Source organism: Malaclemys terrapin, chromosome 8 (genome assembly GCF_027887155.1).
Source record: "Malaclemys terrapin pileata isolate rMalTer1 chromosome 8, rMalTer1.hap1, whole genome shotgun sequence".
Classification (NCBI taxonomy): Eukaryota; Metazoa; Chordata; order Testudines; family Emydidae; genus Malaclemys; species Malaclemys terrapin.
In genome coordinates this window covers 107,315,472-107,341,791 of record NC_071512.1, presented here as the reverse complement: position 1 = coordinate 107,341,791, position 26,320 = coordinate 107,315,472, and the positions used below count along the sequence as shown (strand labels likewise).

Sequence of the window (26,320 nt, the reverse complement as noted above, 5' to 3'; positions counted from 1 at the left end):
GTCTCGCTCCTCCCCGACCTCCCCCAGGATGGCTGTGGGGGAAAGGCAGCTCAACGCGGATGAGTCACCTGGCTGGTTGGGGCCTGCCCTCAGACACGCGTGGTTCTCAGCTGCCATAAATCATCCCCTCAGCGGCGAGGGAAGGGGGGCTGTTGTTGTTTGTGTGAAATCCGAAGAATGGCAGCTCTCTCGCCAATTACTGGGGGGGCCTGAAACCCACGCCTGGCGCGTGGAACCCGCTGCCCCGTCTATCAGCCATCCCCGAACCGGGGCGAGGCTCTGACATGCCACGACGGGCACTGGGGCGCGGAACCACGGTCACGCCTCCCATTAATCTTGCTAGGGCCTGTCTCCGGCCACCAATTTCTTTATGAATCTCCCACTTGGGGAGTAGCGCAGGTTCTTGTTGGAGTCACATGAACAATGTAATTAGCATCAAACCGGGCTTGGCAACCATATGGGCCTTACGCAGCTTGCTCTGGGGCGGGGCACGGCCGCTCTGACGCAACACACAGCAACAAGGCTACAAAACCAGAATTGAAAGTGCGGGGACGGGAGTAGTTCGGAAGTCACATCCAGAGTTGGGAGGAGAGAGGAATTCCCAGGTCACCACGTCTGCGACCGTTGGCCATCACGTCTCGTGACCATTCCCGCTGTCTGAGGAAATCACACACCTTGTCACGGGGGCGGGGCGGGGGACACTACACGGTACCTGCAACTCAGCCAAAGAGGTGGCCTTGGCAGACAGTCGGTGGGTGTGTTTGAGATAAATAGCCCCAGGTGAAGCAAATCACCACACCAACAAGATGAAGAGGACACACGGAGGTTGCTTTTTCCTTTGAAGAAGATGATGCTAAGAAAGGAAAGAAATGCCACACAGGGAAGCCCAGGCGTTTGTGCAGTACTGGGGCTAGGACCCCACTTCAGCAATGGGAATGGCAAAAAGTAAAGGATAGTTTCACCTTCACTGTGCCCCCTTGTGCATACGCCTTCAAACTGGGCAGCTCTGTAGCGAGTGAGATTGTGTTAAATCAAGCAATGCAAACTGGTAGGCAGGGCAGTAGACTTGGGTCACCTGGGGCAAGTCCCTTCCCCCTCTCTCCAGGCCTCAGTTTCCTTCCCACCCTCTCCCTGCCTTCTCAGAGCTTTTTGGGCAGGGACTCTCTCGCGCTCTGGGTTTGTCCAGCGCCTGGCACAGAGGGGGAGCTGATATTGGCTGGGGGTTCAGCTATACTGCGATATCTGACGTAGAGTGGGACCGTGGCAGGGGAAAGCCCCGTGTGCTGGGACCGTGTGTGTAGCAGCTAGATTGACTGAGCTGGAAGTGCCCCTAGTCTGAGGACATAAAGGCAGTGAGGTTCAAAGGAGATTGACCATACACATACACGCACACACGCTAACGAGAAGGCACATGCAATGCGCCTGTGTGTAGGAAACCCCAGCTGGCGTAGGATTTAGGACCAGCAAAGGACTGGGGCCCCCAGCCCATGTCCCTCAGGTCTCTGACATGCTGCTGAACAGTTCCAGCTCCTTCCAGTAGAGGGCACTGGTACCAGGTACACACTAGGCGGCTCATCGCTGTGCTGTGGAAGTGGATTCGGCCCTCGTCCTGAAGGGGGTGCCAGAGAGCACAGCAGCGTGGCTCCGGACTACGCTTCCAACAGCCCTGGTTAGTGACCGGTCCAGACCGGGCATAGAGCCCCTGGCTGTGCCGTCAAGGCAGCGTCTCCTCAAGCCCCCACAAGCAAGTGCTGGTTCTGGATGGCCCAGGTCGCAACTCACTACTGAGCACATGGAGCTGCGTGTGAGCGGGGTGGGGGTCCAGGTCGGGTTGTTGGTGAGTGGGGGTGGAAGAATGGGTTGTTACTGTAGGGCTGCTGGTGAGTGCAGAGGCTGGGTGTTGTCAGGTTGTTGTCAAGTATCAGGGGGTAGCCGTGTTAGTCTGTATCTACAAAAACAACATGGAGTCTGGTGGCACCTTATATATCTGTTAGTCTTTAAGGTGCCACCAGACTCCTTGTTGTCAGGATGTTGGTGAGCATGGGGGATGGGTTGTTACTGTCAGGCTGTTGGTAAGCATGGGGAGGGTGTTACGGCTGGTTTGTTGGTGAGCCCGCTGGGTCTGGTTGTTGTCAGGCTGTTGGCGAGCGTGCAGTGGGCTGCGTATTGGTGAGTGCTGGGGCAGGTGTTCAGTTGTTGGTGAACACGGGGATGGGTGTTATTGTCGGGCTGTTGGTGAGCCCGGGGGCGGGTGTTGTTGGTGAGCCCGGGGGCGGTTGGTGGTGTCAGGTTGTTGGTGAGTGCGGGGGCAGATGTTGTTGGGCTGTTGGTGATCGTAGGGAGCGGGTGTTATTGGTAAGCACAGGGCAGAGGTTGTGGTTGGGCTGTTGATGAGCTCAGGTGTGGGTGCTGTTGTCTGGCTGCTGGTGACTGTAGGGGCCAGGGGTTGTGGATGAACACAGGGGCAGGGGTTTTTGTTGGGCTGTTGGTGAGCGGGGGGGCGGGTGTTGTTGGTGAGCATGGGGGTGGGTGTTGTTGGTGAGCGTGCAATGGGCTGCGTGTTGGTGAGTGCTGGGGCAGGTGTTCAGTTGTTGGTGAACATGGGGGTGGGTGTTGTTGGTGGGCTGTTGATGAGCGCGGGGGCTGATGATGTTGTCGGGCTGTTGGTGATCGTAGGGAGCGGGTGTTATTGGTGAGCACAGGGGCAGAGGTTGTTGGGTGTTGATAAGCTCAGGCGCGGGTGCTGTTGTCTGGCTGCTGGTGACTGTAGGAGGCAGGGGTTGTGGATAAACACAGGGGCAGGGATGTTGTTGGGCTGTTGACGAGCGCGGGGGTGGGTGTTGTCTGGCTGCTGGTGATTGTAGGGGGCAGGGGTTGTCGGGCTGTTGGTGATCATAGGGAGCGGGTGTTATTGGTGAGCACAGGGGCAGAGGTTGTTGGGCTGTTGACGAGCGCGGGGGTGGGTGTTGTCTGGCTGCTGGTGATTGTAGGGGGCAGGGGTTGTGGATAAACACAGGGGCAGGGATGTTGTTGGGCTGTTGACGAGCACGGGGGTGGGTGTTGTCTGGCTGCTGGTGATTGTAGGGGGCAGGGGTTGTGGGGCTGTTGGTGATCGTAGGGAGCGGGTGTTATTGGTGAGCACAGGGGCAGAGGTTGTTGGGCTGTTGACGAGCGCGGGGGTGGGTGTTGTCTGGCTGCTGGTGATTGTAGGGGGCAGGGGTTGTCGGGCTGTTGGTGATCATAGGGAGCGGGTGTTATTGGTGAGCACAGGGGCAGAGGTTGTTGGGCTGTTGACGAGCGCGGGGGTGGGTGTTGTCTGGCTGCTGGTGATTGTAGGGGGCAGGGGTTGTCGGGCTGTTGGTGATCATAGGGAGCGGGTGTTATTGGTGAGCACAGGGGCAGAGGTTGTTGGGTGTTGATAAGCTCAGGCGCGGGTGCTGTTGTCTGGCTGCTGGTGACTGTAGGGGCCAGGGGTTGTGGATGAACACAGGGGGAGAGGTGTTGTTGGGCTGCTGGTGAGCGCGGGGGTGGTTGTTGAGTTGTTGGTCAGCACAGGGCTGGCTCTAGTGTGTTTAGGATTCTGACCCATCTAGTGTTGCTGGGGGAAGCCGTGGCCTTTTGTAGATCAGAAAAACCCACAGGCCTGACCCCCCTCAGCACCAGGGCTGTCCCCCAGAACCCTCCAGCCGCGCTGCCTGCAGTGCTGGCGCTCCGGCCACACCACGTGGGGCGGGTTGGGACTGGCAGGGACCATCCCCCCTCCCGATCCCACGGCTGTGTTTCTGCCACTCGCAGGGGCTGGCTGCGGCGGGGCGCCGGTTCCCCTCACGCTCTGCCTCCCTCCCCGCCTCCATCAGCTGCAGGCTAGGCCTGGCCCGGCCGGACTTTGATCTCCCTGGGGGAGCGGAGCAGCCGGGTCTGTGTGTGGTCCGAGCAGGGCCACTGCCCCTGGGAGCGAACAGTGCTGGGGAGCGGGGACAGGCACGCACCCACCCTCCCAGCATCCTCCCCTGTCCCCCCAGAGGCTGGGGGCTTGGCTAGGGCAGCCTGGCCTCCAGACCCTCCCTTTGACCCTCCTTGTGCTGCACCATAAACCCGACCAACCTCTGCTGGCAGTTCTCCATTCCCACCCCCTCCAGCCCTCCACCCGACCCCCAAGCTACCCCACTGATGCCAAGCCAGCCTGGCCCAGCCATGCCCACAGAGCGGCGCCAAACCGGGAGACCCTGAAGCAAACATCCCCTCCCTGCCGCCCCCCTGCCTACCCATCCTGCCTTCTCCTGCCCCAGCTGGGCCCACTGCCCCTAGGGGGAGGGCTAATAACTCAGTCACAGTCAGGGATATAGTAGGGGGCTCCCCCCAGCTGTGGCGATTCCTGGCAGAAGCTATGGGGCAGGGCCCTGCAGCATGGCACTGGGGAGCTGTGCACATGCTGTGGGCAGTGACAGTGACGGATTCACTGTCCAGGGCGCTCCCTCATGGCAAGAGCTGGCGCTGTGGCACGTCTGCCTCGTTCTGCGCTCAGGGCCCCCATGGCTCAAAGCCTTGGCCCCGTGGACAGGTCACAGCATAATCCACCCCTTCCAGGGAATCAATGCCCGGCCCAGCTGCGTCCCACCCACTGCTGGTCACCCCCAGTCTCCCTAGGGTGACCAGACAGCAAATGTGAAAAATCGGGACGGGGGTGGGGGGTAATAGGAGCCTATATAAGATAAAGACCCAAAAAGCGGGACTGTCCCTATAAAATTGGAGCATCTGGTCACCCTACGTCTCCCGCCCCGGCGAGGCCCCTCAGCAACCCCACTCTCCCTTCAGTGGAGCGGGTTCCTGCTTCCTCCCCGGTGGCCCCCAAACACTTCACCTGCTCAGGGAGCTTTGAGTCTCTCTTGCGTCTCCTCAGCTTGCTGTTCCTTTGCCAGGACCCCAGCCCCCGAGGGCGGTGCCCCTTTGCCAAGGCCCATCACAGCAGCTGGCTCTGCTCCTGGGGCTTTGCGGGGTCTCCCCTGGCCCCGGCCCTATGCCAGAGCTGGGTTGTTAGGGTGGATCCCGCAGCCTCCTCGCGCTGCCCTGTAGGAACATGGCCCAGCTCCTCCCCAGCTGGGTCTGCTAACGAGCAGTACCCAGTCGGCTAATCGAGCCCTCTTCCACTGCTGGTGCAGGTGGACACCCCCCCATGCCCCTTTCCGTTTCTCAGGCAGGCTCCCCAGCCGGGGCGGAGGGCAGCCCGTTCACGCGGCATGGTGCCACGGAGACGCACACGCCCTGCTCTCTCGGGGAGACTTCACCTTTGTTCCTTCTTGGTGCTGTTTTCCCTTCATCAGACCCAAAGGTCGCCTGGCCTGAGAGCCCGCGGTTGCTGCGGAAACGTAACCAAAGCCCCTCAGCGCTGGGCACAGTCCGAAGGGTTAAGTACCAGGGTCCCTGGTGCATGGCCCCCAGGCCCCCATTTCAGGCCCAGGACCTGTCCCCAGGGGGAGCGCAGGGTGGCAGGCTGCACCGGCTCCCGCAGGGCCCCTCCCAGGAAGCTCTCGGGCAGCGCCGCGTTTGCCGCCCGGCCCACACACGTCCCGTTCAGCTCGAGCTGAATTACTGCCAGTGCTGCCAAAGCAGGAGATGGGCCCTGGGGTAGGGCCGATCCACTCACGCCAGGACTACTCACCCTTAGGCCTGCTGAACCGCCGAGCCCATTCCTGGCCATGGCACGGTGCCACCCCTCCCTATGCCCTGGGCCGGGCGCAGCGTCGCCCCATCGCGTTCTGAGAGGCCCGCTAGGCCGAGGGCATCCCTTGTTCTCCCTCAGATATGGGCCATTGGAGCACACGCCGCTGGGGGAGGGGTGCCAGGATTGGGCCCTGCACCCGGCCCCTGTGGCACCCCATCCACTGACCAGCCCAGCAGATGCTGCCCCCTAACCCAGCTGCCCAGGCCTGCTCCTGTAGGGTGCTTTGGGTGCCAGCGTTTCACCCCCCATAGACATGCTATGGAGCCAGGGTTTGTACCAGCTGGCCTAGGGCCCACCCAGAGCTCCACAGGCGACAGGCTCCCAGGGCAGCCCAATCTCAGGCACAGCTTGTCACCAGCGCACCCCCATCGCTGGCCTCGCCCCTGCTGCGGCCAAGCCAGGGAGCCCCAGAACCCCGTGGCTGGGAGCACCCACAGGCGACCCCATGGAAAGCGGCTCACGGCATTAGCCGGGTTAGTGGACGTGCTTAGGGGCCGTCTACAGCCCCCCCGTAACAATGTTCTGACTGGGTGCCCACCGCCAGCTCTCCCTGTCCCTGGAGAGGAACCAGCTGCTCCCAGTCGCCTCCTCGGAAGAGCTGGAATATTGTCACTGATCTGCTCCACGCGGGTTCCCAGCACAGGGCACTGCAGCATTCCTGGGCCGTGATGCCCCCCAGTGCCACTCAGGTACTATGCCCAAGGGTGCCTTAAAAGCAGAGAGCCAAGGCCCTGCCCCAGGGAGCTCCCTGGTGAATCAGATGACACAGCAAGGGAGCATAAGAGGGGGTGAGTACGAAGGGAATACCGGGGAAAGTCAGGCGCTCTGGGTATTGTTAGGGCGTCTTGGATGATTGATGGTTTATTGCTACAACATGCAATAAGGAAGTGACATTAACTGGGGTGCCCAAATTGGTCCATTCTTCTAAGGATTAGTCATTGTTAAATACAATCCTGGTAGTACTGTTATGCAGGACGGTGTTAGCGGCTGCTGTCAAGCATGGCTTTAAGCTGTAGATCAGTCACAGACCTGGTTCAAGTCAATGGGTGTATGAGCCACCTTTCAATGAGGCTAAATGCAAGGAGCAATTAAATGCCCCTTTGTGTAGTGATAGCTGAAATAACAGTAAGTCACCGCCCATGGCAACAGGCCACCTGACTGGGCTGATCAGCTGCAAAGCCATATGGGCCAAGATGTTTCCTCAGGATTCATTGCAAATGCAGGGGCTTCGGGTTTGATTGGTTGCAGCTGTGCATGAGAGGCAACAATCCACCAGGATTGCATCAAAGAAATACATGACCCAGCATCAAATTTTCCTGCTAATGGAAACAACGCAAGAGCACAAAGACTGGCTAACTGCTTGGGCCAAAAAAGGGCAACAGTACACAGCAGCATGGGACGTTGCACACCATGGGGGCGGGTGAGAGGGGAAATAGGAGGGCCCGATTGTGCTATTCTTATTCATGTGACTGCTGAAATATGGGAGGGGCACATGCAGGATCAAGGGCTGCAGGCTCGTGCTTTAGCCTGGACAATACTACTTTGCCCTTCGCTACAGCCTTTCACCCAGCGATCTCCGTCAACTAAGCCTCACGGCAGCCCCCAACCCCCACTGGTTCTGCAATGCAGCCACCTCTGGGGCGGAACGCAGCCGCTGGTTCCTAGCCAGCCTGCAAACACTGCAGGAGAGTTTAGCAGAGAACATTAAAGCTCATGAAAAGCAGAGGTGACGCTCAGCCCTGCTCCCAGAAGGAGCCCCGTGTGGGTCAAAGCCCTGCACCCTTGCAGTGCGCTCTGGGCCCGCGTTGTGCCAATGCAGCCTGGGGCGGCGGCCTGCGCCCAACCAGGAACGGCACCGGGCTGACGGGGTACAGCCGCTCCTGCTTAGCCATGCTAGAGGCCCAGCAGGGGCAGTGCGCCGGTCCAAGCCGCCTGGTTCTATTCTGGGACTAAGGACCTGACCCACCCTGCGCCCCACACCCTGCTGGAGACAGTGCCAGGAGCAGGGGAAGCTTTGCACTCCCATGGGCATGAGGGGCCCAACGCTGATGGGGGGGGCATCGGGGTACCAGCTTCACAGCGTGCTCCTCTTCCCTGTGCCATGCTCTGGCCCTCAGCCCCTTCCCCTCCCTACGTACGGTGCCCGGTCCAGAGCACTCCTAGCTCGGACTGGTCATGCTTCCCCTCTGCCCGAGCCAGGAACGGGGGAGCCAACAGGCCAGCACCCCCCACTGGGTGCAGCGCCCCCTACTGACCACAAGGGCTAGGTACAGCTCAGCAGCACGACGTGCCACCCCAGGGCAGGGCGGGGGGATCTCAGGGCTAACAGACAGGTGCTGGGTCCAACCCCAACGCCCCAGGGAGGAAGGAATCACGGTCCTTCTGGGTGCGTGCTGAGGCCCCGGTTGCAGGGAGCGGGCGGGTGGAAGGGAACCTCAGCCGGTGGCTGCCAGGGAGCTGCAGCGGGCTGGGAACTCTCTGGGCGCGACAGGCTACAACTCAGGCAGCCCGGTTCTCACCACCAACCCCGCCCCTCCCCTCAGCTCCTGTGCCAGCAGTTACCTTCCTGGAATCCAGCAACGACTTGGGTGGGCCAGCGCGTTTGGCAAGAGGGCCAGGCCAGGCCTCCCCGCTGCTGGCAGGGAGCGGGGCTCCCAGCTGGGGAGAGGTGCCCAGGCCGGACTCTGGCACGGGGGTTGTTTCTGCACTGGGATTCCAGCTAGAAGGGGTTGTTGCTGGGGGAGCCGGCTGGGCCTAACCTGGCTGCAGCCGATGATTCGACGCCCGTTCCTGCTCACGGACGCTCTGGGGGATGTGCCATGCCCCCGGGTGGCGCTCGGGCAGGAGCGGAAAGGAGAGGCGGGGGCAGGGCACCAGCTCGGCACCTGATCTAACGGCAAGTGGGGCAGAGCCCTGGGCACTTCGCCCCCTCGATGATTCGACGAGCCCCAGTGGCAGGAGCTCACAGAGCAGCTGCGAACCATCCTCAGTCACTGCCCGACCGGGGGCTTGAACCGTCCCCCCGCAGTAGGCAGAGGTGGGGGAAGCAGCCGAGAGCCCAACCTGCTGGGCACAGAACGACCCTGGCCAGGCCCTCGCCTGCCCGGCTGACTCGAGTAGGCAGCTGCCAGGATGAAGCAGCGAATCTCCTGCCTTCCGGGGAGGGGTCTAGCCCTGGTCTGCCACAATTAGTGAACATTTAACTCAAGCACACACCACACAGGTAGGAGGAAAGATTTCCTTGTTAAAGATCCAGCAGCACGTGCCCCTTCCTCCCCCCCCAAACCAGGGAGAGGAGCCCCCCTATGCCCAGGCGATGCCCCACCCAAGCCCCTCTTTTTAACCCTTCTAGGCCTGTTGGCACCACCCCAGGGCAGCAGAAAGGGCCCCTCTTTGCCTGCCATTGATAGCCCTGAGCCCAGGCACCCCTGAGCATCTGCACCTCCCGCTGGGCTCAGGGCACAGACATGGGTGAGCCGGGGGCAGGAGCTGGGGGTGGCACTGATCCGTCCAGAGAAGCCTGCCGCCTTCCTAGCTCTTACCTGCTGGCCTTGACACGTGGCCCAGGGGAGAAGGGAGCAGGTTGGCCTGAGCAGAGTCTAATCACACAGCGCCAGTGGGTGGGGGGACGGCTCCCTTTCACTTCCCCATCTCCTGCAGCTGCATCCGGGCCCCTTGAATTCACTTGGGGAGAGCTAGCACATTCCGGGGTGCAGGTTCAAAGCCAGCCCCGGCAGGCAGCGGAGAGTTGTTGGGTGCCAGGGGGTGAGGACAGCTCCCCAGACAGTGGCCCCATGGGCCCCTTCCAGGCACAGCGAGGGTCTGACGGGCCACGGGATGCCACTGGCAGGGCAGGACTGCGAGGAGGCTGTGCCCTGGGGCGTGCGAGGGGCACCTAGGATGTGCCATGCTCCTCCAGGCCAGGGCTGGCAGCTCATGGGCAATGCCCACAGAGTGAGGGCCAGCCATGCCCAGTGCTGGGGGCATGGAGACAGCACCCCCGAGGTGGCCTGGCAGTGGGGGTACCTGTGCCACCCCAGCTTTCAAGAGCTCCGAGTGCCCCACGCAGGCCTGGACCCAGCTCCCTGGCACCAGCCCCATTAGAAGAGGAAACCAGGGCAGAGAGCCAAGGAAAGACACACCAGAGCACAAGGGACGGGGGCCCCTGGGCAGTGCTGGCTCGAGGGGCTCCAGGACTTGCACCCCCCTGGAGGAGGGGGGAGCAGCCAATGGCACCGTGGCCCCCCAGGCAGAAGGGGGAGGACACCCTCCAAGACAGTGCCACAGGGGCCTCCCCTGCAGCTCAGCCTTGGTCGCTGCTGCCCCGTGAGATCATGGGGGACCTGGGGCAGGGAGTGGATCTGACACCCCCCTCCCGCCGCCCAGGGCTGCAGGGTCTTCGGCACGTGCCTGAAGTGACACCTGGTGGCCAGAGGGTGCACTGCAGGGGCTGGCAGACTGTTAAACTGGGGAGGGGGTAGGACGGGGGGGTGTTAGGAGGCCTAGGGGCCCCATGGAGGAGGAGGGTGAGGAGAGAGCCGCCCTCCATGGGAACTGCACCCCATGACTCCGTGCTGTGGGGTACATAAGATAACATGCCCCAGCTGAGCTGGGGTGCGGGGCCAGTGACCCTCGGGGGCGATCTTCACCCCACCACGAGCTGCAGCAGGACGCGGCCTGGGAAACAAACGGGCCGCGCAGACTCCAGGGCAGCCCATCCGCTGGGTCCAATCACCTGCTGTTCTCGCTGAGCCGGGGGGGCTGGGTGGGGGGGAAAATAACTGGATCTTGGCACTTTGACCCTGCCTGGATCCTCCTGTCGTTTCGGTTCCGCGGCAGACACTCCTTCACTTCCTGTCCTAAAGCGGGCAGCGGCGGTGCTGGGTAGCTGTGAGAGAGCTGCCGGGCTCCACCCCAGAGGTGGCTGCATTGCAGGGGTAGGTGGAGCGACTGGTCCTGCGAGTGCTTGCGAGCGAAAGGGCTAAGCTAGCAGCACATCTCCAGGGGCTCCCAGCTAGCCGCCGTTAGCCGGGCCAGGCTCCATTCTTGCATTCCCTCGGGCTCCTGCTCAGGTCTCTCTCTGCCGCTTTGAAAGCCAAGGACCCGGAGACCCACGCTGGTTCTGGCCCGCGCCCTGGGGAGCCAAGCCTAGACCTGGGTGTTTATTGAATACACGTTTCTCGGGGGCGAGGGAAGGGGGCCAGTCGTGACTGGGGTAGGGGGAGGGGTAAGGGGACTGCTCGGCCCCACGGCGGCGGTGTCACTCCTCCCATGGGCTCATGTCCGTGTCAATGGCCACGCAGTTGTAGGCCGCGTAACGCAGCTTCTCCTCACACACCTTGGCGCTGGAAAAGAAGAGCCGCTGTCATTGCCCTGCGCGCCGGGGCCAGCCAGGCACTGCCCAAGCCATGGCTTAAGGCTCAGGGTCTTCCCACAGGAGAGTAGCCTCCTCAGCCTCACGGGACTCATGGGGAAACTGAGGCACGGAGCAAGCGGCAGAGCTGGGAATGGAACCCGGCTTGCGTGACGCCCGGGCTCACGCATCAGCCCCGAGACCAGCTGACACGACACCTCCCCCCCGGGATCAGGGCTCCGAAACACGGGGGCAGCTGGCCAAAGCGGCTGTTCACGGTGCGACTCACGTGGCGTAGTTGGGGAGGTAGAGGGAGCTGGAGCAGGTGGAGGATTCGGGCAGCGCGTCCGTCGTCTCAGAGCTGGAGTAGAGAGGACAAGCAGGTCAGATCCGACCAGGGGAGAGGGCCCCTGGGACAGTGATGCCAGCACCCCGGCAGGTCCCTCCCTGGCATTCCAGTGCGGGACACTCACCCCAGCTTGTCCGGGTAGATGTAGATCCGAGCCGGGAGGCGGCTCCGGCCAGTGACAAACCTCAGGAAGCGGCTGCGATCCTCTGTGGGAAGAGAACAGATGTCAGCCGCTCCCGGGCTGGGAGGGAGCCTGCTGGGCTAGCCATGGTGCCCGAGCCCTGTGCCCGGCTAGTCTGTCAGCAGTTCTGGGGGACTCAGCCTCGTGCCTCCGAAGGGGAGCTGGGAATTGCTGCCGACGGCTGAGGGAAGGGCCCCAGACTGAGGCCGAATGAATCATACGGGCGGGTGAGAGACCCAGAGTCTCTGGGATCCGGTAGGAGTCAGGGCTGGGTGCCGGCTGCTCACCGTTGGTGAAGTTGCCGAGTGCCTCCCAGAAGTACTGGACCCTGGTGTCCGACGGCTCAAAATCCTCAAACCGAGCTGGGGGGAGGCACAGACAGAACTGGTTAGAAACACAGCGGCCAGCTCAGGGCTGCTCCCCCCGGGGGCGAGACCCCCTCTCCGTGCCCCCACCACATGAGCGCGCAGATCCGGGGCGCACGGCGCTGTGCATTTACAAACCGCGCCGGGGCTCAGACACCAGGGCACGTGGCGGGTGCCAGGTCCCAGCAGCCCCTGCACTTACTAAGCTTCTTCAGGGCATCCACCGTCACCTCGGGGTCCCCGCACACCTTCTTCTCCAGCTCCTGCCAGGTGAGCAGGTCGAGGACGGCCTGGGGCACCACCTTGAGCAGCCCGGCCTGCATGGCAGCGATCTGCAGGGGAGGCAGAGCGGACGGGGTTAGAGCCGGGGCGGGTAGCGCTAGGTCCCATCGACGAGACGGTGCAGCGAGCGCTCTGGCCGCGAGGTTAGAGGGGAATGGAGCCCTGGGAGACGAAGGGACTCACCTGTCACAGACACAGGAGGGCCAGGTGCTCAGCAGGACTCCACAAAGGGCTGGCTCTTAGCACAGCCAACGAGACCAGCCCGCGATGCTCGCTGGGATACACATTAACGGACAGAACCCCCATGCTTCAGGGCACAAGTCGCCCCTTGGTGGCGGGGGACAGGAAGGAATGTGCTCTTGGGGCTGGGTCCCCCTGCGACCCCAGCCAGCCTTACCTGCTCCTTGCTCTCCTCCAGCCTGGCCTTCTGCACCAGGCGGATGAATTCCTTGCGGTCCTCGTAGCGCACCACGGTGCTGCCGCCATTGGGGATCAGCTCCACCATGCGCTGGTCGCTGAGCACCGTGGTGTAGGTCAGCTCCTGCCCGAACTTGAACTCGAAGGTCTCCTTGTCCATCACCTCCATCACCTCCAGGAGCTTCACCTGGGCAGCCGGGCAAGAGCACTTGCTGGAGAGCAACACCACGGACCTCCTGGGCCGCCCCCAGCCCCAGCCCCAGCCCCACCCTGCCCTGGAGAGCATCTGGGCTATGCCAGGGGGGCCAAAGCAGGGCCCAACTGCCTGCAGCACGGGAGAGCTAAGCATGCTGGCACTGGTCATCTCCATGGGCTGCACCGTCCCCTTGGCCCAAGCTGGAGCATTGCATGCTGGGACCTGTAGTCTCCAAGGCTGCACCTGTGTATTGAGATGAGGGGGCTGGAGCTGCACTACAGAGCCTGGGGGAGATCTGAGCTCCTGTTTCTTTAGCCCCACCACAGGACGGTCAAACACAACTGGCCCCCAGTCACCGAGTGCCGCCTGCACCGTGCCTGAGTTGCCCGCCTGCCCCCCACCACCCTCACCCGCTTCTGCTCACCAGCACGGAGTCCACGGCGGGGAAGTCCTTGCTCCAGCTGACCTCCTCCCCGGTCAGCTGTTTCCACACGAAGCCAGGCAGAGCCAGGACCTGCAGCGGGGAGGAGACCCGTGACTGGGATCCCGGGCACAGGGACACCGCACCAGCTGCACCCTGGCGCCCCAGAAAGGCAGACGTGGCAGCAGCACTGCCCAACCATCAGCGACACCTCCCAGCTAGTCCCACCCCTCACGACACTTGCCCAAGGAGGGAGATTTAGGGCCCCCCTTGGACGGAGGGACACCCGGACTACCGAGGGTTCGGGGCTGCTGCTCCCAGGCTCTGACCTGTAGCCCCACGAACGCCAGGGCACAGCCGAGCAGGGGAGGAGCCGGCGGACGCTGCCCCAGTTTCTATTTACTGCCGAATTAGCACTGCAATGCCTCGGTTCGCCCAAGCTGCCGGCTGTCTCTAGCAGCGTCCCCCGGCCCCGGGTGTCCTGGGGACGCAGACCACACGGGGGTGATCAGGGATTTACCAGGGCCCCTCTACGGTGCTGGGGACCCCCGGGCTCTGCTCGGCTAAGGCCAAGGGACAGGGGGTTGGGGGAGCAGGGCTGGGGCAGGTCCCGAGCACCATGCCGAGAGGGGGAAAGGCCGGGCCTGCAGCGAGGGCCCCGCCCCGCAGGACTCACCAGGAACTCCTTGCCCCTCAGAGCTGCGCCCATGATCTGCCCGATCCACTCGTACTTGGCAAACTCCTTGCAGGACGGGTTCGGGACGTACATGTCCCTGGCCTCCCCGGTGCCGTTACCCTGCAACAGAGACGTGCTCAGGCACCAGGAACTGGGGACGGCCCAGCGCCCTGACCCAGGTCATGACAAGGGCAGGCCACGCTCCCCAGCGTCCCCCGCTGGCTGCTGGAAGGACCAGGGCTGACAGGCTGCAGAGGGGGCCCCTCCCTGCTGTGTGACACGTCCCCGCCCCCAGCAGACTCCATGGACCCTGGTGACTCTGGTGTAGGCTGGGAAGCCAGGCAGTGGCACCCACATGGGAAGGGCAGTTTGGGGGCTCAGCCGTGGCCAGATGGGCAGCCCAGGAAGGAAGAGGGCACAGTGCCCAGGCCGGTGGGGGACATATCCCGTTAAGGCCCCCAGCAAAATTGAGCGTCCCAGCCACACGCCCTAAAGGAAGGGCGCTTCTCCCAACCGCCAAGGCCTGCCTGCTCCCCCCAGCCAGGGAGCAAAGCTGCCCCTCCCCCAGGCGACAGGACTAGGGGGGACTCCCGCTGCCAGGCCGGGGCAGGACCGGCCTGGCCCCCAGCCCCTCGGTACCTGGTTGGACGTGCGGACGAAGAAAGGCAGCGGCACGGGGCTCTCTGCCGAGCTGGGACACAGCTCCTCAGACACGTCCGCCAGGCTGTCCCGGAACCCACCTCCTGCAGCCCGGAGACACCGTCCCCCCCTTAGCACCACGAGCCCCGAGCCCCGGCCGCAGGCTGCGCTCCCCCGCACCGAACGGCCCCAGCAGCTCTGCCCGCTGCCTTTAAAGCGCCCTACGAGAAGCGACCCCCCACCCTGGCCCCTTGCCCTGCCCCATCCTGATCCTGGGGGGGCACTGAGTGGGGGCAGCTTGTAACCCTGCCCCCACCCACTGCACACAGGACAGGTGCTCTGGTCCTGACGAGAGCCCGGCTGAGCTGCAGCGAGGCCGCGGCCGGGGTCGAAGGCTGCAGGGTAACTGGACAGCACCACCCTCCCCAGCTGCTCTGCCCCGGAGCGCCTGGCGGGGAGGGGCCCGGGCCCGGGGACGTACCTTGATCGATGATGCCCTCGGCGATGAACTTACACTCCCACCACTGGTCGTAGCGCAGCGGCCACCTGCGGGGAGCCAAGGCGGCAGCTCAGACAGCAGGTCGCTCCTGGGAATTCGGAGCCCACAAGAGGGGCCAGCCGGGTCCCCCAGGGCCAGGGCAGCCCCCAGGACGGGTGCCCCATGCCCCGCCTCGGGGGGCAGGATCTCCGCCCCGGGGGGCCATTGGCTCCTCGCCTCTCCGCTGAGACGGGCCCAGTGGCTTTGGGACATTGGCCCTTGCCCCAGGAATGGGGCTCGCATCCCCTCCCCCCGGGGGCACGCAGCCATGGCCCCTCAGCCCCACCAGCCGGCAAGGCCCCCCATACCTGTAATCCAGGGGCTTCTCGTACTTGTCGGAAGGTTTAAGGCCCTCATGCACCTAGAGCAGGCAGACACGAACGAGACTCAGCCGCCGGCCAGCCGCAGGGCCCCGGCACTGGTACCCGGGAGGCAGAGCAGCGCTGCTATCCCCAGGGCAGACAGGGATGGAGACACGGGAAGGCTAAGTGACTTGCCCGTGGTCATGCAGGAAGTCAGTGGCAGAGCAGGGAACCAATCCCAGATCTCCCATGTTCCAGGCTAGCGCCTCACCGAGCGGATCCCTTCTTCCCTCCAGCATCCCCAGCAGCAGGGCGGGCCGAGGGGGAGGCAGGAAGCTCCGAGGGGCGTGTTGTGCCATGGGCGTGAGAGGTGACAGTGCCGAGAAAGCCAAGCAGATGCAGCAAAGGGAACCGCAGCCAGACGGACAGATCCCGCTCGCGCCAGAGGGACAGACAGACAGCAGCGTGTCTCTGCCTCCATGGGCTGCCTGCCCCTTAGCTCTCCAAGGCCAAGCCCCACCCCGTACCCCATGTGCCTTTAGCCCCTCCTACTCCCATGGTTCCTCCCACTCCCGTCCTTTCTGTGTCTTTCCGCCCCCCACCCCGGCTTCATGCCCTCCACCCGCCACGCTGCCCCTATGCCGGGCCCCTCTCCCCAGTAATCCCGACTTCACCGGGCGCGGGCGCAGGGCCAGCGTCACGGACTCTCCCAGCCCTGGAAGGAGGCCGGCGGGCGCAGTACCTGGGTGAAGACGGCGTTCTTGCAGCTGGGGTCCAGGGCGGGGTTGTCGCGGTGCTCCATGGCCAGGCGCCGGTTGATGTAGAGCCGCGGCATGAAGTTGGGCTTGCTGGTCTCCGAGTCCTTGAGACACTGGGCGATCAGCGCCGTGCGTCGCTTGGACAGCAGCAGGAACTGCTTGATGTGCTGGCGCGGGCGAGGCGGGGCCTGGGTTAGACAGACCGCCGCCCTGTGCCCTCCCAGTGCCCCCCCCGTCCGTCTATATGCTCCCCCCCGAACGCATACCTGGCCCCTGGCCTGCCCGGCTCACCCTGCATGGGCCTTCTCCCCCCCCCGGGCCCCGGATCCCTGCAGCGCCTCCCACATTCCCACCTCTCCTCCCCCCTCCACCTTGCAGCTCCCTCTCTCGGGCCCAGGGGCAGTCTGGAGTCCTTGCAGAGGGGGTGTCAGCCCCCCAGAGGCCAGGGAGAGAGGGGAGCCCCGGCTGCCACTCACCTTGAGCCAGCTGAAGGTGCCGACCGTGTGGTCCCAGGCCGGCACGAGGTGGTGCAGGACGCTGTCCAGGAGCTTGATAAACCTGGGAGAGCAACGGGGGCCGCTCGAGACACAGGGCAAGGCCTGGGCCACGCGAATCGGCCCCAGCCAGGGGCTGCTGCTGGCACAACGCCCCAGGACCCTGCACCAAGGGGGGTCGGCAGCGCTCCAGGGTCTGTTCCCCTGGTTGCTGGGCTGACCCCGACGCCCCAGTGTGGCACTAGGGGGCGCTGTGCTGTAGGCAGCAGGGAGAGGGCTCCGTAGGGGGCGCTCTCCCCTCGCAGGCATGCTGACCCCGACGCCCCAGTGTGGCACTAGGGGGCGCTGTGCTGTAGGCAGCAGGGAGAGGGCTCCGTAGGGGGCGCTCTCCCCTCGCAGGCAGTGCTGACCCCGACGCCCCAGTGTGGCACTAGGGGGCGCTGTGCTGTAGGCAGCAGGGAGAGGGCTCCGTAGGGGGCGCTCTCCCCTCGCAGGCAGTGCTGACCCCGACGCCCCAGTGTGGCACTAGGGGGCGCTGTGCTACTGGAAGCAGCACCCTTTGGATGAAAAGCATCAGGTTAGGGCCCTGACCACATGTGAGGAGAAAGGAAGCTGTGAGATCTCACAGGAGATGGGGAGTGAACCCTGGCGTCCAGGCCAGACCCCATTCTGCCTCCCCAAATGCCCCTGGATACGGGATCCCTGCCCGGGCCTGCTGCGAGCGTTGCTAGGGCAGATCAGTGCGTCACCCTGCGTTCTGCCCCCGGGCTCGGGCTGCGTTCTCAGTGGCGAAGGAAGCAAACCCTGCAGGTGTGTCCTGCTCAGCACCCCCTGCTGGTGTCCCCGGGCAGTACCTCTGAATGACCACGGCCCGCCGGTACAGCAGGTCGGGGTCAGTCCCTTCCAGGCGGGGGTAGCGCACCAGGCTGGCCTGCTGGAACATGTCCGCGCTCAGCCCCAGCTCCCGCTGCCGGGACGACTTGATCTTGATCCCTCGGAGGCGGACGTCGATCCCATCATCTGCTGAGAAAGAGCGCGGCTAATCCGGTGGGTCCAGGAGCGCCCGGGCCGCAGCGTGGGGGCGATGGAGCCGCAGCCACCAGAGACAGACAGACCCCAGGGTGCCCACCCCCCATCTCCTGGGAAGCTATTTCCCCATCAGTGGGACTCAGGGGACTGCAGCTGGCATGGGGCAGGTTTAGAACCAGAGACGGGACCAAGCCACCAAACTCTAGAGCTGTCGAGACCCGGGCTCGTCTCTATGAACAGGCACCTCAGCAGCCCCAGGGCTGCGGCTTCCAGGGACATCATGCAGCAGGAGCGGGCTGGGGGCGTGGGGCCAACGCCCCCCTGAGGCGATCCATGGCCTGGGGATCTCAGCCCACTTCCCAGCGGCCAGGTGGCCACCAGCACAGCAACAAGGCCAAGGAGAGAGAGCCCTGGAGACCAGCGTCCTCCAGAGACCACATCCGGAGCGCCCGACAGGAGAAGGCGGGGCCCTCAATGGGGAGCAGGGCGATCTCGGAGGGGGAGGCAGCCCGCCCCTGTCGTGCAGGCTTTTATCCCCGCCCACCTCTGCACTCCACGATGCGGATCTCGATGATGGGCAGGTGCGTGGTCATGTCTTCGAGCACACACACATCCCCGATGTAGCTCCTGGAATGACAGTGCAGAGGGGGATTCAGAGCCGCCCGCCCCCCCAGCCAGCATCCATTCACCCAGGGCCAGGGAGGAGGGGCTGCCTAGTGAGAAGAGGTGAGGGGAGCTAGAACCTGGGTTGTCTCCCAGCCCCGCAACCGACTAACCATGCGACCCTGGTCACGTCACTCAGCCTCCCCATGCCTTGGTTCCATGGGGCCGAGCCGTTAGCACCACTGGGTCTGCAAAGTGCCTGGAGAGCACAGCGCTACTGTCCGAACTCTCAGGGATGGGTGGGGAGTCCACACGGGCCCTGACGGGCAGCGCGGTGGGCCCTGGAGGCAAGGCTGGGTGTGTCCGAGAGGCGGGCCGGGGGCAGCAGCCAGCCCAGCCTTAGAGAGCTCCTGGCAACGGCTGATTTCCCCAGGCCGGAGCCCTCGGCCGGTCCCTCGCCGGGGGAGTAGCCGGATTGCTGAGGTGATGCTCAGGCTGCGGCTCCGGGCTCAGCCTTATGGCCCTGTGGTTTGCCCCACTCCAGGCCGTCCCCCCGTCCTGCCGGAGAACACGCCCTCCACGCACCACAGCCGCTAACCGGGACTGCTCCGCTCCGGGCAAGGGAACCCGGGGCTTGCGTGCAGACCTTCTAGGAGGAATGGCAGCTGGACCACATGTGGGGTGGCAGGGGTGGGGGACTTGTTATTTGAAACATGACCAGTCCCCACCCCCCACTTCGAACCCCTCAGGCTGGAGTCACTGGTTGCTGGGCTGAGCGGCCAGGCTAAGCCGGAGGGCGCTGTGACCCCCAGCGTTCAGTCCTGCAGCCGGCCAGGAGAGCCCCAAGGCAGGACACGGCTATTGGGCTGGGGATTTCATTAGCCACCCGCCAATGTCTAATCCACTCCCGGAACCAATGCGTGCAGAGACAGCAGAGCCCTCGCCAGGGTCTGTGCCACGCGTCTCAATGCCACTCGGGCATTAATGCTCACCACGGACACAGCCCAGAGGGGGAAACTGAGGCACAGAGCAACAAGCTCCTTTCCCCAGGCACCAGCTGGAGTCTCTGTCAGTAGAACTCCAGGGCCCCGGGCCTGTGCTCAGCCCACTAGCCCCCCCCTGCCCATCCCGTCTCCCCACCCCACTCACTCATCGATGCCCACGTCGCTCAGCTTCTTCAGACTGTCGCCCTCCCCGCCGTACACCGCGATCCTCTTGGGCATGAAGTTCTCGTCCGTCGTGTCCACCGTCAGCAGGAGCTTCCTGGAGGGGAGGGGACAGAGCAACAGCTGGGCCCCCCGGCACCGAGCCCCCGAGCCCAGCGGCCCCCCGGCACCGAGCCCCCGAGCCCAGCGGCTCCCCGGCACCGAGCCCCCGAGCCCAGCGGCCCCCCGGCACCGAGCCCTGAGCCCAGCGGCCCCCCGGCACCGAGCCCTGAGCCCAGCGGCTCCCCGGCACCGAGCCCCCAAGCCCAGCGGCTCCCCGGCACCGAGCCCAGCGGCTGCCCACAAGCCCCCGAGCCCCGCGGCCGCCCACGAGCCCCGCGGCCCGGCCAGAGCCGGGGAGCCCAGGACTCTCACAGACCGGGGGTCCCCTCGAAGCCCAGTGGGATGCAGCCTGGGGTGGCCGTGGGACCTCACTGCCCACCAGCTCCCGCCCTGGTGAGAGTGGAGGGGTGCGGGTACGGGCCCGTTGGCTCCCACCTGGGTGATGTTGATCATGGGGGTGAGCCGCCCGCCTGACCGTGGCCAGCCCATGAACCGGGCCCCCGGGGCTGACATGCCCCCCCCCACGGGCTCCCCAAGGGCAGAGAGGGAAGCGGCTGGCTCTCACTTGACGATGGTGCCTTTCTTCATGGTGAGCCGCACCCAGTGCAGGCCCTGGGAGCCGTCGCTCTCCCAGTAGGTGTCCGCGTTGCCGTCCGTCAGACACGACACGTTGAAGTCTTCCTGGAAGGGGGCAGGGGGGTGAGGAAGGGGTCAGATGGAGGGAGCCCAGATCCCGCTCCTCACACGCACTCATTTGGCACCACTGGGGCGAGGGGGTCTGGTGCAGGGTGGGGGTCGACCAGGGCACTGGGCGGGAGCGGGCACGGTGCCCGAGGGCTAATGCTAAACTCTCAGACCGGGTCAGCAGCCGAGCCCAGAGCAGAGTCCTCCTTCGGTCTTGGGGTCCCATCTGGGCCCCCTGCAGATGGAGGAGGCCCGAACGCTTCCCCACCCCCCACTCAGGGACTCAGCTGCCCCCCTCCCTGCTCCGGGAGCTCCCTTTGGAGCCAGATCCTCACCCCTCTGGAGGGGGAAGGTCTCCCGCCTGGCTGGCAGCCCTGGAGAGACGGGACCCCCGTGTCCCTGCGCAGCGCAGCGTGGCTGGGCCTCGCCCCACCCCGTACCGTGTAGGAGGAGACATCGATGCTCTCCACATACTGCTTGACACTGCCCAGGTTCTCGTCCTCCTTCCCCAGGTGATCGTACAAGAAATGCACCAGGTCCTCATCACACTCGTAACTCCACGTCGGGGGCACGAACCTGCCAGTACACGCGGGGTTAACAGCCCAGGGGCGGGTCGGACTGATCAGAGCCCCCGCGTCCCAGTGAGCTGGATGGGGCGCCCCACAGAGCCCACGCCGCTGTCCCTGCACCCCTCCCCCAGCTCTGCTGCACACTCAGTCCGAGGGACCCAGCCCCGGGGCAGCACAGACCCCAATCCCAGGGGGGCCCCCCCAGCCAGGACAGCCTGGGCGAGCCGGGAACGCAGCAGAACCCGCGCCCCGGGACATCTCGCTACCGGAGCTTCTGCACCGCCGCCTCGTCCTGCTCCATGGTTTTGGGTTTCACGCCAAGCCGCAGGGAGTACGTCAGATCCACCACTTGCTCCCACCTGAAACAAGGCAAAGGATGGCGGGGTAAAGGGAGAGGAAAGACGACCAGTTATTGGGGCACCAGCCCGGGACGGGGCAAATTCCTGCTGTGCCACATGCCTTCTGTGCACAAATCTCTGTGCGTCTGTCCCCATCTGCAGAACAGGGGGCCGGGAAGGGCTCGGATACTGCTGGACGGGGGGGGCTCGGATACTGCTGGACGGGGGGGCCCGGAAGGGGCTTGGATACTGCTGGACGGGGGGGGCCTGGAAGGGGCTCGGATACTGCCGGATGGGGCGCCGGGAGGGGAGCTCGGATACTGCCGGACGGGGCGCCGGGAGGGGAGCTCAGATAGTGCTGGATGAGGGGGCCGGGAGGAGCTCGGATAGTGCTGGATGAGGGGGCCGGGAGGAGCTTGGATACTGCCGGACGGGGCGCTGGGTAAGTCCCAGAGAAGCCAGCCAGCTCCCCTCCCCACCAAGAGCAAAGATCAGCCTCTGGTTAAACCCACTGCTGCCCCCAGTGGGAACTGATTGATGTTTTAAAGCCAACATTATTTCTCCTGGGGCTGGGTCAGCAGGTCAGAGCTGGGCCCAGGCCTGGGCCCCAAGAGACCGGAGCTCGGCAGGGGCTCGGAGGGCTCTGTTAGCGCCTCTGGGCAGGGCACAGCCCACACCAGGCCCGGGGCAGGCGGGCAGCAAACACCCTGTTGCGGGGCCTGTTCCAATGCCGGTGCCCCAGAGAGGAGCGATGCGGCTGGCCTGGCCTGGCCAGCAAAGGAGATTCCTGCCTCTGGCAGTGCTGCCCACACACAGGGCTCCGGGGCAGGGGGAGGTGGGGTGGCAGGCTCGGGCGGTCACTGCATCAGACACACGCGACCCCGGGGAGCCGGGATCAGAACCCCGGTCCCCGAGCCTCCTGCACACAGCTCCAGCCTCCCGGCAATAACAAGCCCCTTGTTTCCCCGGAGAGTCGGGCGCTAGAGGATGGCACTGCCCAGCCCTCCGCAAGCAGCCACACGGAGACCCCACAAGCTGGCGGCGCCCGGCCCAAGCCCGACTCCCCCAGAGCCTCGTCCCCAGACCTGATCACGGGTTTATAATCGACGCCGAAGAGCTGCTGCTGCCTCTGGATTCTGTCGGTGGATTCGACCGGGACCAGCCGGTCCCCTCCCTCGGCATGTTTGCACACCAGGATCCAGCCTTCCTCCAGCTCACAGCTGCCCTTGTACTCCTCCAGCTGCTCCTGCAAGGCAAAGCGCGGCCCGTCAAGGAGCCCTTCGCCCCCGGGGAGCCGGCGCTCGGTTTTACCACGACGGGCTGGCCACCGAGTCAGAGATCTCCAGGCCAACCGGGACGTGCGATCGCCTCGTCTGCCCGCCTGCAACACCCAGAGAACCCCCCCTGCTCCCCACACCCAGCCCATCGCTTCTGGGGCAGCCAGAGCCAGTCTGTTCGCGAATCCATCGCGCCCCTTGGTCTGCCGTCCCACTAGACCGTTCACCCGCCCGGTAACACGAGCCCTTTCCTGGTCTGAATTCACCTGGCTTCAGCTTCCAGCTACCGGATCTGGGTCTGAGCCAAGAGCCCTCGGCTAGCAGAGCCCTTCTCCCACAGAGGCACTTAGAGCAGCCATGTGGCTGGCAAACCGCGCCCCCACCCCACAGACCCCCCCAGTTCTGCCCCCGTGAAATAACCCCCCGGCCCCCTGCTGCTCACAGGCCTTAGACGGTTCGGGGACTCCCCTCCACCACAACCCCCAAGCCTGCGGATACCCACCAACCTCCCCACCCCACCTGCCAGCCCCCGGATGAGCCCAACCAGGCTCAGAGGGTGGTTGGGGGGGCCCTCCTCAGTGGAGAGACGGTTGCCCTGTGATCGTCTCCTCTGCCCCTTGGCAGGGGGACACTGGATGCACACACTGCTGAGAACCCCAGCAAGCCAGGCGCCCTTCGGGCTTTTTTGCTAGCCAGGAAATAAAAATAAAAAGCCGGAAGCCTGGTGGAGCCGTGTCTGACAGCTGTATGTCCTCACGCCCGAACCCCTGGTCTGGTTCCCGTCAACTCCCGCACAAACGCTCCACTTCAGCCCCAGAGCTACCTGCCAACGCCAAGGCTGGTGCATTGTTGCTAAAGAATGGGGCAAATTTGGGATATAATGGAAACTATAACTGTGGACCAACTCCGTGCCAGGAACCCCGAGACCATCTCCTGGACCTGGAATTCACCAAAGCCGTTAGGAGAAACACTCACAAATATCCTCCCTCCCAAGGGATAGTGAGCAGCGATCATGCCCCCCGGGCCCAGACACCACTCTCCCAGAGGTCTCATCTGCTCTAACATGGCAAAGGCCGCGGGTACCACGGGGCGGGGTCTGCGGCAGAGACGGCCCCAGAGCGTTACACTGGGAGGTAGCCCACGGGCGTTCCAGGGGGAGATTCGCAAGTGATGGCAGACGTTAGAGGGGTCTACAGAGACAGGCAGACAGCGAGGAGGGGAAACCCTTCCTTGCATCTGCTCCCTGCCCATTTAGGGCCCAGCTGAGGCCCAAGAAAATCAACCCCAGCCAAACAGCATCATGACCTGGTGGCCGAAGGCTGCGTGGTCGGGGTCTGCCCTGGATTCGAGCTGTTTGCACACAGGACACGGCGAGAACGTGGCCTGGACAAAGGGTAGCTAGGAGCCAGCGAGCACTGCCGCCCGATTGGCAGACATCCCCCTCTGTCCCATTGCTGGGTCAAGGGGGCCCGGATGGCGGGAAAACACCAGTGCAAGGAGGAGCATGTCCCTCGGGCGTAACGCTCGGGGTTATTCCGAAAGAGCCAGCTGGTGCCACTCTCCCTCAGGCTCAGCGCCAGCGTGCCCGTAGGCCAGGGCCAAGGAGAAAGGGCTGTTTGGAGCCGTAAAGCAGCACACGGCCGTTGCTGTCCAGGGGTACCAAAAAGCACAGCTGTCCCTGAAAACCAGCCCGGCCAGCGCCGTGACTCGGGAGCACAGGCCTGTGGGAGAACAGCTCGGCCCAGTGAGCGAGGGAAAGCAAGGCCACGCCCATCTCCGACGCTTTAAACACACAGCCAACGCCGCAGGGCGCGGCGGGCAGGGCCATTACCAAGGAGATGGGGCCAAACCCACCCGGCTGGCAGACAGGCCTGGGATAGGGGTTCCAAGCTTGGGGGTGTCCAGATCAGGGCTGGGGCTGTGCCCCCAAGGCACGGCCAGGAAATCCAGATCCAGGGAATCACCCCGTCAGCCCCGGGGTCTGGCTCTGGGCCCAGCTCTGAGGCAGTTGCTGCCTATGGGAAGGGAGGTCTCAGGGCAGCGTTCCCCGACCTTTAACCTTTTAATTAGCTCCAAAGCCAGGTGACTTTGCCCCACATGTCAAACCAGGAAGTGGCTGTTGGACTGAAGTCCCACAGCTGGTGCCAGGGGAGGCCGGTAGCACAGCAGGGCGAGAACAATAACAAAGCCCAAATCCAAATGCCCCCGATCTGAGGGGCACAGACCCCAGCTTTGTCATCTGCCCTCTGTCTGCCCCACAATGGAAACACTGCAGAGCCCCTCCCCCTCAACACGCCTTACAACCAATGGCCTGAAACCTCAGCCCTCCGCGCCCACCCTGCTGCCAAACCATCCACGCAGGAGCCAGGCACCAGCGTCCAGTCCCTACACATGGTAACCGTAGAGATTCAGAGCCCTGGACACAGCCTCGGCCTGCCCCGAAAGCGCCGTGCCTGGGGGGCTGGCAGTGGCTTAGACACCATGGGGTGGGCAGTGTAAACGCACAGAATGGATACCGCACGGACCAGTGGGAGTCCTTGTGTCTGTCCATCTCTCCCTGGGTTCATCTATATCCGCTCGTCTCTCCCGTCTGCCTCCCTGTTCGTCCGCCTGTCTCTCACGGTGTCCATCCATCTCCCATCTATGTGCGTCTGTCCGCCTGTCGCTCCCATCTCTGTATCTGTCCTCCTGTCTCTCTCTATGTCCATCTGTGTCCGCCTGTCTCTCCCATCTACCTGTGTGTTTGTCCACCTGTCTCTTACTATGTCCGTCCATCTCCCATCTGTGTGTCTGTCCATTCGTTGCTCTCATCTCTGTGCCCGCCTGTCTCTCCGCGTGTCTGTCCATCTCTGTACCCGCCTGTCTCTCCCCGTGTCTGTCCATCTCTGTGCCCGCCTGTCTCTCCCCGTCTCTGTACCCGCCCGTCTCTCCCCGTGTCTGTCCGTCTCTGTACCCGCCCGTCTCTCCCCGTGTCTGTCCGTCTCTGTGCCCACCTGTCTGTCCCCGTGTCTGTCCGTCTGTCTGTCCCCACCTGTCTGTCCCCGTGTCTGTCCGTCTGTCTGTCCCCGTGTCTGTCCGTCTCTGTGCCCGCCTGTCTGTCCCCGTGTCTGTCCATCTCTGTGCCCACCTGTCTGTCCCCGTGTCTGTCCATCTGTCTCTCCCCGTGTCTGTCTGTCTCTGTGTCCGCCCGTCTCTCCCCGTGTCTGTCCGTCTCTGTGCCCGCCCGTCTCTCCCCGTGTCTGTCCGTCCGTCTCTCCCGGTGCGGGCCCGTCGCTCCCCCCGTCCCCGCCCGGCCGGTACCTGGCACAGCTTCACCCACAGCCCCTGGCTGTTGCAATACTCCTCGCCGGTGGCCCGCACGCACGTGCCCTTGCGCAGCTCGATGGCGACCTTGGCGAGCTTCTTGCAGCCCCGGGCGCGGGCCGGGCTCTCGCTGACGCTGAGCAGGGAGCGGCCCGAGCCGGCGGCGGCGGGGTCCCGGCACAGCTTGTAGCGCACCCGGCGGGGCACGTAGCACAGCGCGGCGGGCAGGGGCCGGGCGCGGCCGAAGCAGCCCACGCACTCGGCCAGGCAGCGGATCCGGCCCAGCAGCTGGTGCGGGGTCTCGGCGGGGGAGCTCATCCTGCCCGGCCCGGCCCGGCTCGGCTCGGCTCGGCCCCTCCTGCCGCAGCCCGGCCCGGCCCCGCCCCGCGCGTCACCGCTGCGCTGGGGGCGGCCACATGCGCCCTGCTGGGAGCGCAGCCTGCGCGGGGAGCATGTGCGTCTGGGGTCCCCCAAATCGTCTGTGCCAGTCACGGTCCATAGGAGCAGATTACGCGCAACGGGCCGGGGAGTTGGGGGGCGCTGGGGGCCGGGCTAG

At 64.5% G+C, this 26,320-nt stretch overlaps 1 protein-coding gene across 2 annotated transcripts; it reads right to left on the bottom strand.

Moving 5' to 3' along the window:
• Nucleotides 1-10,838: 10,838 nt before the first annotated feature.
• On the bottom strand, nucleotides 10,839-26,125 carry HECTD3 (HECT domain E3 ubiquitin protein ligase 3). Of its 2 annotated transcripts, none has more exons than XM_054036895.1 (21): nucleotides 25,762-26,125; nucleotides 22,270-22,430; nucleotides 21,113-21,205; nucleotides 20,718-20,853; nucleotides 20,159-20,274; nucleotides 19,475-19,588; nucleotides 18,267-18,349; nucleotides 17,548-17,716; nucleotides 16,676-16,757; nucleotides 16,184-16,366; nucleotides 15,448-15,500; nucleotides 15,083-15,147; nucleotides 14,602-14,705; nucleotides 13,963-14,082; nucleotides 13,290-13,379; nucleotides 12,650-12,856; nucleotides 12,173-12,302; nucleotides 11,893-11,967; nucleotides 11,549-11,630; nucleotides 11,365-11,436; nucleotides 10,839-11,067 (listed from the first exon to the last, which is right to left on the bottom strand). In XM_054036895.1, the coding sequence occupies exons 1-21, from the start codon at nucleotides 26,080-26,082 to the stop codon at nucleotides 10,983-10,985; spliced, it is 2,541 nt and encodes an 846-aa protein (XP_053892870.1). In that variant the 5' UTR covers nucleotides 26,083-26,125; the 3' UTR covers nucleotides 10,839-10,982. The 2 variants fall into 2 exon arrangements, with proteins under 2 accessions (XP_053892870.1, XP_053892871.1); XM_054036896.1 differs by having other exon boundaries at nucleotides 17,548-17,713; nucleotides 25,762-26,124.
• Nucleotides 26,126-26,320: the final 195 nt, after the last annotated feature.

Bases quoted from the DNA above. Each gene is read 5' to 3' on its own strand.
- HECTD3 (XM_054036895.1), bottom strand. From the start codon at position 26,082: ATGAGCTCCCCCGCCGAGACCCCGCACCAGCTGCTGGGCCGGATCCGC. The intron at 15,501-16,183 runs GTACTGCGCCCG...TGCCTGCTCTAG, and splicing joins AGAACGCCGTCTTCACCCAG to GTGCATGAGGGCCTTAAACC. The intron at 13,380-13,962 runs GTGAGTCCTGCG...TCCCCGCTGCAG, and splicing joins TGAGGGGCAAGGAGTTCCTG to GTCCTGGCTCTGCCTGGCTT.